This window comes from Gracilinanus agilis, chromosome 4 (assembly GCF_016433145.1).
Source record: "Gracilinanus agilis isolate LMUSP501 chromosome 4, AgileGrace, whole genome shotgun sequence".
In the NCBI taxonomy this organism is placed as follows: Eukaryota; Metazoa; Chordata; class Mammalia; order Didelphimorphia; family Didelphidae; genus Gracilinanus; species Gracilinanus agilis.
In genome coordinates this window covers 65,835,493-65,849,068 of record NC_058133.1, presented here as the reverse complement: position 1 = coordinate 65,849,068, position 13,576 = coordinate 65,835,493, and the positions used below count along the sequence as shown (strand labels likewise).

General features: G+C 33.5%; 1 protein-coding gene across 4 annotated transcripts in view; it reads right to left on the bottom strand.

Annotated features, from left to right (window-relative positions):
- DNM3 (dynamin 3) overlaps positions 1-13,576 on the bottom strand; it is a 612,108-nt gene that overhangs the window by 421,869 nt on the left and 176,663 nt on the right. For all 4 annotated transcript variants that reach the window (XM_044672207.1, XM_044672209.1, XM_044672208.1 and 1 more), the window contains exons 8-10: positions 11,303-11,438; positions 9,090-9,157; positions 3,345-3,483 (exon numbers count right to left, since the gene is read on the bottom strand). In XM_044672207.1, coding sequence (XP_044528142.1) covers positions 3,345-3,483; positions 9,090-9,157; positions 11,303-11,438 — 343 coding nt within the window. The remainder of the gene's footprint in view (positions 1-3,344; positions 3,484-9,089; positions 9,158-11,302; positions 11,439-13,576) is intronic.

Below are 13,576 nucleotides of genomic sequence, written 5' to 3'. Positions count from 1 at the left end.
TTTTCCCTGGCTTAAGATTCAGTTGGTATTTTGGTACTCAGAAACATACCTAATCATTTATAAAACACAGATGCAAACATATATAAGCACACGTATTTCTCAATGATGTTCATGAAGCTAAAGAGAAAATTATTTAAAGAATTCACATGCAGTCCTTTAGGCTGAATGACAACCTCTTTAAAATGAGCACTAACAAAGAAAAGGAATTTCTACCAAAAGCTGCATGCATGCACAAATAACAGATTACAATTGAGGTTTATGACAAAACTTTTGATATTATCATCTGGTCTCAAAATAAAGGAAATTAAGCAAAGGAGAGAAATAAAGAATTATCTATTCCTTATACCTCATACAAACCCTGCTCAAACTCTTGAATTTTGAAGGGGTGACCAAAATAGCTCTCTTAAGGCAAATTCATGGTTTTTTTAATAGATGAGTAACTTTTAAAAAAAGAATCAAAAACGCATCAGTGTTTTCCACTTATGAAACTTTTCTCTATCAGTTTTTAAACGTTAAATGAAAGCTATCACCAAATGCAAAAATTTCACTTTCTATGTTGTATTTCAATGACTATAAACAATTCATTTCAACTACATCAATGTTTTATCATAACAGTTGCTGTGTCAAAACCTTGCTAAGTAGAAAGCATACTGTTCCAATTGAAGGACACTATTTTATATGTGAATGTATACATGCATATACACACACATACATATATATATATATTATTTGATGTATAAACTCTAAGATGTATCCATATGTATACAATCCCAAATATCAAATAACAACCGACTCCCTTTGTAACAGTGAGATTTCTATTTTTAAAAAAGATTTGGCTACAGAAACTACTGTTATATATCACACTGATAAGCATATACATGCACATATATTATTTATATACAGTGGGAACTGAAATAACTGCTATCAAACAGCAAAATACAACAATGGATTATTACTGAGGTCAGGGTTGGAATTGGGGTATAAGGAAATGTTTTTGTTTTTTTCAGTTCCAAGGCAGTAATAATCAAGAAGGCAAATCTTATTGGTCATTAAGCAAAGTCTAAATGTTAAGATCACTTGTATTTAAAGGGTCTATCAGTCTAAATATGAATGTTCCTTCAACAAGTTCAGATCACAACTCATCTTACTCTTTGAGGGCCATTGGCTGGTAGGAATAATAAATGGATGATGTGGGTCAAAGGTGGAAGTTAATGGCCCTTACCATATCACCTAGTTTTTGGTCTTTTCCCTTAGCTTATTTTATATGTCAGTCAAGGAGGATCTTAGGAAGTACATCATTGGCTCAGTTCTAACAAAGTTCCTATAGGGTTGGGGAAGTGAAGAAGCACCATCTCTGAAATGGGTTGGGGGAAATACAGACTCATAATGATGAAGATAGACAAAGCTAAAAACATATTTCTAACCCCAAATATGATATTTATCTAGGGCCAAGGATTTCATGTCTGTAGTACGAGAAAGGTGATAAAAGGGACAGATAGAATCTTACACTGGGTCTTTAGTTAGTTCTAATTGGTTGTCTGGCTGGATATGATAGTTCACAGCCTTGGTTAATGAACTAAAAGAACATAAACCTGCCCTTGTCAGAGAGTAACTTTTTAGACATTACAATAGTATATATTAGTAGAGAAATTTTGGTAACCATGGGACTGACAGAGATGTCTGAGATAACATGATGGAGCATGAAGATGAGGACAAAAATGTCTCTTACAAACTGGATACCTGAATTAACCTTTGTTTGCTTCAGTTTCCCCATATTTAAAATGGGAGTATTAATAGTTCGTACTGCTCAGAATTGTTGTGATGATCAAATGAAATAATAATTATAAAGTACTTAGCACAGTGCCTGGAATATAGTAAGTGCTATTAATTAATTAATGTTAGCTATCACCATAATCAAAATCATTATCATTATTAGTTATTAATGTGTTTCTTCCCCTATTGGTTATAAAGTAATCTGTAAGGAGTGTATCTCATGTATGCAGAGTGAGAGACCAGAATATGAAATTCTACCAAATAGTGTCCAAAAGGACATCAACTTTGTAAAATATATCAACCATTCAACAGATAAGGACAGGACCTCTCAGTTGACAACAATTGTTATACTCAATATAGTATAAGAGTTAAAGTTCTGAACTAGAAGATGAGAAAGAAATGAATTCTAGTCCTGCCCCTAATATTTCCTAGTAAGGTAAGTCACTAAACACTCTAAACCTCATACTGCTCTTCAAGACTTATCTACAGAAAGCTATAGATGGGCTGCAGTTTGGTCAGTACTCTATCAAAGACCACTGGAAGAAAGACAGAAGAAGTTGGTTTAGAAAACTGCAGAGATCTTTGAATGACTCCAGTTTCTCCCTGGAAAAAACACCTCAACTTTTTAATACGTTTTCTTCTAATGATGCTATTTGAAAGTAAAACATGGGCCCATTTATCACAGTTTCTGAAACATTAAAGTTGCAGGTTGCAAAGGGAATTGGAAAGTTACATGGAAACTGTGATCAGGCCACAGCATAATACCAAGGAAGAATTGTGCAAAAGTCATGTAAATGATTATTATCAAAGAATTGTACAACTAGAAAATGGGTCAATCATGTAGAGAAGGGGAGGGATGACCTTACAGACAGCACATATACTCCACTATTATTCAAACAATGTCAGGGTATCCAGAAGAAGGACCAGAGAAATCTCAATGAATCCATCTCCTTTGGAGAATTGGGAGGACAACAAAATACAGTGTGTGCAGGTTGTTGATTAAATCACTGGAAGGATACCTACATTGATGAGACTGAAGTTTCAGAAAAATGATGAAATTTTCTACAGCCTACTGAGTGGAAACTGACCAAATAGATATTACAGCCTTGGTCGAGTCAAGGCAAACTCCCCCTCCTAAGCCAAATACATGGATGGAAAGGAGCAAGGTAACAGAACAATTTGAATTATGGAAAGTGACTTTTCATCTACTTCGACAAAAGTAAAATGAAATTAAAGCTTTCCCAAAAGTAACCACAATGCTAGATTTCTTTCCATTCCACCTCAGCCCTTCCCTCACCATGCCAATACTTGAACTGTGCAGAACTGTTTAGTGCAGGATACATAATCACATTATACATATATATTCTTCACAGGAGAAGAAATTTCCCAAGAGTACATTCTTCAGTAACCTGAAAATAGTATCCTTTTTCTGTTCCAAAGTATATGATGTATGTGAATGGTAGGTAGAAGAGGAAAGTGATAACTGAAACAAATTACTTTCCAAAAGATTTATGTAATAGAAGATCAACAGGTTATTTTATACAGTGATCAGAATGAAATCATTCAGTTACCTTTTTAGTACATTTCTTTACAGTATTGATTAACTCCTGCATCACCAGGTCTACACTCTTCAGGGAAGGTCCTTTTAGCTTTACAATTTGTTTTTTAACTATTGCTTCAAATGCCATATCTGGGGTAAATAATCCCGTCCTATAAATAGAGAATACAGCATATCAAATAAAATGGTTTTTTAAAGTGCTAAGATGCAAAGTAGGTAAAATATTTATGCTAGTAAAAACAAAGAATTTTTTATTCCATCTGTGATAATGAAAAAAATAAAAAGCAATTTTAAGGCACATAATGATTTATAACATCCATAGTGCTGTTTCTCATGATGTCATTATTTCTTCATTTTGGATACTGATCTATGAAATAATATGCATGCACAATTCAAGTTGGAAAAGAATATCATTGCTTAAAAGTATCATTCAAAAGGATATTTTACAGAAAAGCAAAATGACAAATGCTAGAAGGATGTCGTGAAATAAGGGACACTAATGCACTGTTGGTGGAATTGTGAACTGGTCTAACCATTCTGGAACACAGTTTGGAACTGAGTCCAAAAGGCCATAAAACGGTGCATACCCTCTGACCCAGCAATAGTACTAAGTACTCTCAAAATCAGAGAAAAGGGCAAAGGAAACATGTGTCCAAAAATATGTAAAGCAGCTCTTTTGGTGACAACAAAGAACGGGAGACTGAGGAAATAACCATCAACTGGGAAATGCATGAACAAATTTTGGTATATGGTGGTGATGGAATACTATTGAGTTTTAAGAAATGACAATGTGGAGGGCTTCAGGAAAATCTGGGAAGACTTATAATGAGCTAATGTAAAATGAAATGAGCAGAACTAGGAGAACATTGAATACAACACCAATACTGTAACACCAATCAGCTGTTGTAAGACTTGGCTACTTTGATCAATACAATGATCCAAGACAATTTCAAAGGACTCATGAAAAATGCTGTCTCCAGAGAACTGACTAATTCTGAGTACAGACTGAAGCTTTGTCCTTTTCTTTTTTTACTTTTTTCACTTTTCATTTTTCTTGTTTTTTCGTCTTTTCCATTTTGGCTAATATGGAAATGTTTTTCATAATTTTATGTGTATGATGGGTATCATATTTCCTGCCTCTCAATGAGTAGGAAAGGAGGGAGAGAATTCAGAACCAAAAATAATTTTTTTCAAAGTAGAATTTATTTCCCTGTCATCTTCTTTCACAGTCACCACCCTAGTTCAGGTCCTTATCATGTTTCATGTAGAAAATTATAATAAACTCCTAACTGATCTTCTCAAGTCCTCCCTTCCACATAGCTGCCAAAGTGGTTTTCCTAAAGCACAAGTGATTTTCCCAAAGTCATTTCCCTATTCAATAAACTCAATTGTCTCCTTTTTACTTCTAGATTAAAATTCACACTCTTCTGTTTGATATTTAAAGTCCTTCACAACCCAGCTACAATCTACCTCTCAATCATATATATTGTTCTCCTTCACACACTTTGAAGACAAGCCAAAGGGGTCTTCTTGCTGTTGTTCCCATGTAATATTCAACTTGGTATCTTTCTGCCACTGTTCAGGCTAAACCCATCATTGAAATGCTCTCCTTCCTGATCACTGACTCTAAGAATCCTTAGTTCTTTTAAAAACTTAAATCATGTGCCATTAATTCTCCTAGGTGATAGCAGTGTCACACACCCTCCAAAAAAACTTTTTATTATATATCTATAATATATACATGCATATTATGTAGATATGTACTATACATACACATGCTGATGTGCTTAATAGTCAGTAAGTTTATTGAGGCTGGGAATGTTTTTTTTTTCTGTCTTTGTATCCAACATGCCTGCCACATAGTAGACATTTAACAATTGTCTTTTGGCTACTAACAGCCAAATACATTCTATCACATGATATAGAATTAAATTACAATTAAGTAACAATGAATGAGAAGCAGCTCCATGTAATGGTAAGAAGCCTATATCAGGAAACAGAAAGCCTGAGTTCTAATGAGTTCCACCACTAACTAGTTATATATAAGTCACTACAACTTGGCTAAGGATCCCATGTTATCCTCAATTCTTCATATATAAAATGGATAGGTAAAATTAGATTCTCTTCAAAATCTCTTCCAGCTCTAAAATTAAATTATTCTAAGTTTTTCTATCTTACCCTTTTCCCCAAAAGCAACTAAGAAAATGTGGATTGCTAAAATTACAAAAAATAATATCCCAAGTTTAAATTCTTGTTCCCATATTTTATTTAGTTATCTAAACTACAGGGTTCCCAAAGGATCCCATGCCATCATTCCATGTGGCTAAATACAAAGATCACTGGTAGGATAATCCAAGCCCCATTTTTCTTGCTCAAGTGCAAGAACAATTTTACCAAAAGATTAATTTTCTTGTCAGTAGACTTGTATGGGTCAATCAACAACAATTTATTAAGCAATTAGTATATGCTAATTGTTATGTTAAATTATGTTAAAGTATACGTTAATGTTATATATGTTAATGTTAATGTTATTATATGTTAAAGTATATGTTAAATACTGGGGATAAAATTTTTTTTAATTTTTTTTTATTTTAAACCCTTAACTTCTGTGTATTGACTTATAGGTGGAAGATTGGTAAGGGTAGGCAATGGGGGTCAAGTGACTTGCCCAGGGTCACACAGCTGGGAAGTGTCTGAGACTGGATTTGAACCTAGGACCTCCCATCTCTAGGCCTGGCTCTCAATCCACTGAGCTACCCAGCTGCCCCCCAAGATAAAAATTTTTTAAGAAGCAACAATTCCTTCCCTCAAGGAGCTCACATTCTAATAGGAGAGACAAAATTCCAAAAACGTGGTATATATAAGTTGTGTACAGGGAAAACTGGACATAATCTCAAAAAGAATACACTAGCATTAAGAGAAACTAGGGAAGGCTTCTTGCTGAAGTTGGGATTTTTGCAATTAAGTTAGATGGCTGAACAAAGGGCTACCAGTGGTCAACAAGGCCAGCTTCCATGAAGACTTGAGGTCTCCCATCTACAATTTAAACTTGTGCAAAAATAATAAGTTTTTTTCCCAGAAAATTTAAATATGTTTAAGTCCTTAAATTCAAGCTGTGATCATGGTCTATGCACAGATATTGTACAGGAGAGCTAACATACTAAAATATTAACCCAAACTATTTATTATATTCATGGCAGATGTTCCAGATCACAGCAAAATAGACTAGAGGTGTGTCCATATTTGTACATGAGTAAGACATGAAACATAGTATCAGGAACCCTGGGTTTGTATTCTACCTGAGCCACATATTAGGGGCAAATCACTAACCTCTCATTTTTCCTGGACTGTAAAGTAGAAATAATACTTGCACTACTGTTGCAAGGAAAACATTTTGTAAGTCTTGAGAATTATATATAAGTAGTTATTATTATTACTATAATAAAAACACAAATATCCAAACTTGCTGTTCAGATATATTTGTATTATAGAAAAAAGTATTCATTCTACAAAATTTGCTACGAGTTCCTTTACACAGTTGAAGTCTTCATTGTAGTTAGCATTTACTAATTAAATTTTAAAAGTTAAATTTAAATCAACTTTTCAAAAACACATAAAGCAAGATACCTTCTACTTGCATAGCTAATATTCAGAGGAGATTCAAGGCTTAAATTTGAATGGACTGTTAAGAAACAAAAATGGTGGGGGAAAAATAAATGAAAAATTAATGGCAATCCTTTTTTGTTAAGGAAAATTTGCTGTACTAAGTGTTTATATGTATAAATGTTTATATGATTCAAAGGGATTGTGAAATCAAGTGCACTTGTAGAATATTTTTGTTTCTTTGTTTTAGTTTTAGTTTTTCTCTAATATACGGTTTAAGGAACTTCAAGCCTCTCAAGGTCAGAAATTTCTGGCTTAAAGAATGGTCTCTGACCCTATCTGTAAAGGACAGACATTAATATGAGGAAGGGATATGTATTGTGAGAAGAACCCTGAATTGAGTGGAAGTGCCTTGGTCCATATTTTATCTCTGCTACTTACTACTTGTATGATCCTAGGCCAGTTACTTAACTCTATCAGCCTCAACTTCCTCATCTGCAAAATCAGGGAATTGGAGTAAGTGAACTCTAGGACTCCTTCCAGCTTTAAATCTATATTCCAGGGACAGAAAACTCTGCAAGGAATCCATAGTGTTTGTGAAGACAAAAGGGAGAAATACTAGGTATAGAAACAAGAAATATAGATATTTCTTAAAAATCAAAAGGAATCCAGATGTGAAAAGAGAGGTTGTGGCAGAAAATCAAATTGATACAAGATGATTGAGCACTTATCTGACAAATATGTAATCAGTCCTTGCCTGAGCATTACAAGCATTCCTGCTAGGTACTTAGGGTAAAGAATGAAAATCAAACTTTTTTCTGAGAGTTAAAAGCTTTAAATTTTGTTCACAGTTGTAGCATATTGTTATAGCACCACTGTAGTATATTCTCTAGATAATGATACTTTTTTTTAAAATTTTGTTTTTATACCCTTTCTTTCTGTCTTAGAATTGACACTAGATATCAGTTCCAAGGCAACAGAGTGGTAAGAGCTAGGCAATTGGAGTTAAGTCACTTAGCCAGGGTCACACGGACAGGAAGTGTCTGAAGCCAGATTTGAACCTAGGATTTTCTATCTCCAGGTCTGGCTCTATCCATTGAACCAACAAGTGTCTTCCTGAATGGGCTTACCAAACAAAACAAAACAAAACAAAACAAAACAAAACAAAACAAAAAACTCAGAGAGGATCCCACTTTCTACAAGAGACCTTTCCTGACCTTTCTCCAGGTTATCTCCATTACAGTGCCTATATATACATAATTATTTTCATTTGCTCTTTTTAATTGACTATGAGTTCCTTGAGTGCAAGGAACCTATTTTTTTGTCTTTCTTTTTCTTCCCAGTACTGAGCATGGGGCCTGGAACACAATAAGCTCTTAATAAATGATTATTAACTGAATGACTTACTTTACCCAAAGTTAGATGTTTCTAAAATGTGTATATTAGAATTTGGTACTTCTAAAAGGTAGTATGATTATATGTATAACACATAATCTGTCCTGAGTTTCATCTGGAAGAAAACCATTATCTATGGTCAATGCTAATGGAGAGTATAGGAAGTAATATTTTAAAGAATGTGTTGCTGAAAAATTATCTCTATTTGACTTAGAAATATAAACATACATGCTTAGCTACATATGTGTACATAAAGCAATTCCAAATTCATTCCTTTCCATTCCTATCCCTCACCTTTTCCCATTTGATCTAGAGATCAAAAGTTTAGACTAAATAGGAAAGAGGAAAGAGATACTAGATCATCTGAAATAACTAATTTGAAAACAGCTTAATATATATTAAGTCATGGCATAATATAGATAACAGTGTGGTCTGCTTTATTGGAAGACTACTGACATTGATGAAATTAGAAATCTAATGAAGTAATACAATTGTTTCTCATTGCACTTCTGTGCCCCCCCAAAATAATTAAAATCAGCCTATTTTATATAAATAAGAGAAATCAGTTGGAAGAAAATAAAAAATTATATAGGATGTAAAGAGTATTGTTATAGAAATTAGAAATAAGATTTTCTATTAATGACTCCTGTCTCTATGTACTTTTATCATCGATATAAATACTATCACTGACACCTCAAAAACATATTCATTTTCTTTTGGTAACTATAACTGAAGATAAGGAAATCCTTGTAGCACTTACCGGATTCCATGAATATTTTTGATTGCATAACTTATTTCTCTTCTCAGTTCTTTCTCATTGAATTCCATCTAGGAAAACAAAATGAAGCATGACTATCTTGTGCTCAGTTCTTTTTGAATAATAATACAAGTCAATATTAAATAACAAAGATGGCTTAAATGACTTATTCATAAATGTATATCCATGTTTCTTATAATCTAAAACCAGTTTCAAAACTTGTATTTATATGAAAGTTTAGGATAAAAGCAGAACCATGGATTTTTGTGGCTATAGAAGACTATATTAGTAACTCCATCACAAACAATGGTAGGATTAACTTGGGATATAAGCTTGAAGTGACACGGACTTGGGATCAAATATTGACACTGATATTTACCAGCTATGCCACAACGAACAAATCATTTAACTTCTATGGAAGCTAAACATCTCCTCAGGTTTTAATTTACACATTCATAGAGTTCCTTACATTAAAGAAACTGTTGTTCATTGTATTTACTTAGGACATTAATTTAGTTGTAGAAACCATAATGTAACTGAGGAGTATCACCTACCATGAAATTTCAGTATATCACTTATTCTGATATTAACAATGACTATCACTTCTTAGTACCATTATAATTGCCTGTAAAGATGACACAGATAATTGAAATATTTGAAGTTTCTTATCAATAAAGGCCTATATCATCTCTAACATCCTTGCTGGCTCTAAAAATCTCTATGGCTTTTAATATTTGACCAATACACTATTGGGCAAATTACTGTAATAAATTCTTTCTGTTTCCGGGCCCCTCTGAATTTTTTTTGACACAGACTAAAAATCTACAGAACATTTAAAAAACCATATACTTTCAGGTGTTTGAATTTGAAGGAATCTCTAAAGCTTATGTGATCTAGACTTGTTTTCAAGTAAGCCAAGGATTACTATTTTCACTTGACAGATGAGTTAACTAAGGGCCAGGGACATCATAGGACAATGGAAAGAACATTGCATTTGGAAATAAAGCATAAAGGACTTAAGATTCAAACCCACATATGACCTTGACCAAAGCAACAATTTCTCTGGGCCAGAGTTTCTTGATCTGTCCAATTATGTGATTAGGCTCAATGATTTAAGATTTCTGCTAGCGCTTAGTCTGACTCTGCTATTTACTTCAAAAGCAAATTTATAGTAGATAATATATGGAAGAGTTTAATTTTAACCTATAGTTTTATGCCCCTTAATACAGTGTTTCCAGCTCTAGGATTATATGCTTCTATGAATCTGTATTTCTTCAATCATTAGAGTTGGTCATTGAGCAAAGTATAGACAGAGTACTAGCCGTAAAGCTGGAAAGACCTAGGTTCAAATTCTGGCTCAGCATTTATTGACTAAGTACCAAAGGGCAAATCTATTAATGTCCCTGTGACTGATTTTTCCTGTGTGCAAAATAATGATAAAAAGATGTCTAATACCCACCCTATTGAGTTGTAGTCAGGCCCAAATGAGATTAGTACTTTTTAAATGCTTTTTAAACCTTAACATGCTATCCAGATAACAGTTATTGTCAATAGCATTTATGTTTCATTTTAAAATTTGAAGAAAAACAAATATGTTAAGTTATAAATATAAAACCTAAATGAAAACTTACCTAGTTACCTACCAATACTAATGTACTTGGAAGTAAGTGTTTAATAAATGTTTGTTGAATTGAAACCTTAAGATACTCTTTTATTCTTCTAGCTTTAAATAAATGATTAAAATTTTCACCAGAAAGATTAGGACCTAGATATAAATGTCAAGTCGTAAATGGAAATATAAATTTCTTGTGGCTGAAATTAATATTGTGGAAGCTTAAAATTATCATTCAGAACTTGGCATATCTAATGAACCCATTTTTATTTAAAGCATTAGTTATTTTTATTTTTAAAAAAGGGAAAAATGTGTGATAGCTTGCCTCAGACCAAATAAGTATTGATCTATTGAGAAATAAGTCAATAATACTTAAAACAAAAACCTAAGGGTCAAGTCCCTCACAACCCCAAATGTGGAGTGAAATTTTATTAACATAGGTAATAAACACCACCTACCTAATCATAAACATTAAGGATATTATTGGGGGAAATCAGTTGCCCTCTTTTGTTTTCAAAAAACTACTTTCTCAACAATGATTTTGATATAGTCACACAGAGAAAAGTGAGGGGAACAAGAAATAATTTCCAGCACATACACACACCTTTACAATCTCAAAAGGAAATCGCTCATGGAAAATTCGGTTTATTTTTGCACCACCTGAGAGCTCTAGTGTATCTACTTGATCTCCAGATCCTTCAATTCTCTTCTCAAAATCCACTGAGAACTGCTGAACCATCCTATAATATTAAAAAAAAAAGTTTCAGTCAAAACTTTCAAGTTAAATGGGACTTCCTTTTTCTGAACTGAATTCTACCAAATTTATTCCCATATATTATTTTCCTAGTGCATTTAGTGGCCCCTACTGGCAAAATTAAGAATGCATGTATTTCAGCTCTAAGAAAATATACTATACAATTTAGCAAACACAACTTAAATTGGCATGAATATTTAAATTCCTTCTTAATATTAAATGGATTCTCTCCAATTGATTAGAATGTTGAGTATTCAAATAATAGTTCAATTTTCATTATAAGGAGATATATTGAGAAAGTATTTGGTTTCCCCTGATGAATTCGAGTCACATGGCTGAGAGGTACTTCATCTTCACTAATGAAGTAACTGGCAGATGTTAATTGCTGACCCACTGTTAGTGACACTTGAATGATCATGGAAATGGGAGAACTAACACAAGATGAGAGGCAAAAAAGTCTTGATTTTCAACCACAAAAAGGAAGGGAGACAGAGACTGCAAACTATGAACCAGTGATATTGACTTGATTGCAAAGAAAATTCTAGAAAGGATCATTATAGGAATTCGTGCTGAAAATTTAGAAAGGGAATCAACAATTCTAAATATCAACTTGGGGGGCAGCTGGGTAGCTCAGTGGATTGAGAGTTAGGCCTAGAGACGGGAGGTCCTAGGTTCAAATCTGGCCTCAGATACTTCCCAGCTGTGTGACCCTGGGCAAGTCACTTGACCCCCCATTGCCCACCCTTACCACTCTTCCACCTAGGAGACAATCCATAGAAGTTAAGGGTTTAAAAATAAAAAAATTAAAAAAAATTAAAAAAAAAAAAGATCAACTTGGTTTCATTAAGAATAGGTCATGCTCTAGACTAACTTCATTTCCTTTTTTTCACGGATTAGATAACTGGAGAAGAGAATGGGGCCAGGATAGAATCTTAGGAAATGATAAGGAGTATTAAATGGATGATGAATCAACAAATCAAATTGATGAAGATTAGAATTCCATTTATTATCCCCCCAAGCTCACTCATCTTCTGAATTTCCTATTTGTACTAAGAGCACCACCATACTCTCAGTTACTCAAGCTTACAACCTCAGTGTCATCCTTGACTCCTCACTCTTATTCACTTCACAAATCCATTCTGTTTCCAAGTTACATAAAGTTTTTCTACACAATATTTCATGTGTGTATATATGTATACATATACATATATATGTGTATCACTTATTTCAACTTACACTGTGGCTGTCACATTTAAGGACCTCATCACTTCTTACCTAGATTGTTGCAATAGACTCCTAATTTGTCTGCCTCAAGTAACTCCCCAATCCAACCCAAATTGCATGTAGTTTCCAAAGTGCTTTTCTCTAAAGCATAGATCTAAGTCACCTTTCTACTCAGTAAACTTCAATAAAAAGAATTGCCTCCTTATTGTTTCTAGAAACAAATAGATATTCCTTCATTGAGCATTTAAAGCTGTTCACAATCTGTTCCCTTCCTGTCCTTCTAATCTTCCATTATTCTCCATTACTCTCTCCAAGTACTCTATAGTCCGGTCATACATACTATTTGCTTTCCTCACATATGACTCCATATTCTATCTCTTTGCTTCTGTGATGGCTCTTCCCTATGCTGAGAATGTACTCCCCTCTCCCCTTCACTTCACAGAATTACTGGTTTCCTTCAAAACTCAGCTCAAATTCTTCTTTCCAAAAGGTAAAGAATTGGTTTTCCCTTTCCCTAGCAATTAGAGCCTTCATCTACAAGGTACTTTTCCATCTTCTCAGAATGTATCATGTCCATACCTTCTTATTTACTTTTTTCTTCCTCATTCGAACGTAAACTCTTTGAGAAAAGGGACTGGTTTTGCTTTTTCTTTTCATCACCAAAGCTTAACACAGTGCCTACCAAAATAAGTGTCTAATAAATATTCATGAATTGATGACACAAAGCTAGGAGGGATAGTTAACTCTGGATGACAGAGTCAGGTTCCAATTATAATAGAGAAACCTACTTTCATTTTCTCACCAATTAGATATTATAATTACCACATGCTAAAAACTCTTTGAAAAATATTTTAAATTAAATAAAAATAGTACATTTTAACTCAGCTTTAAGTCTTGATT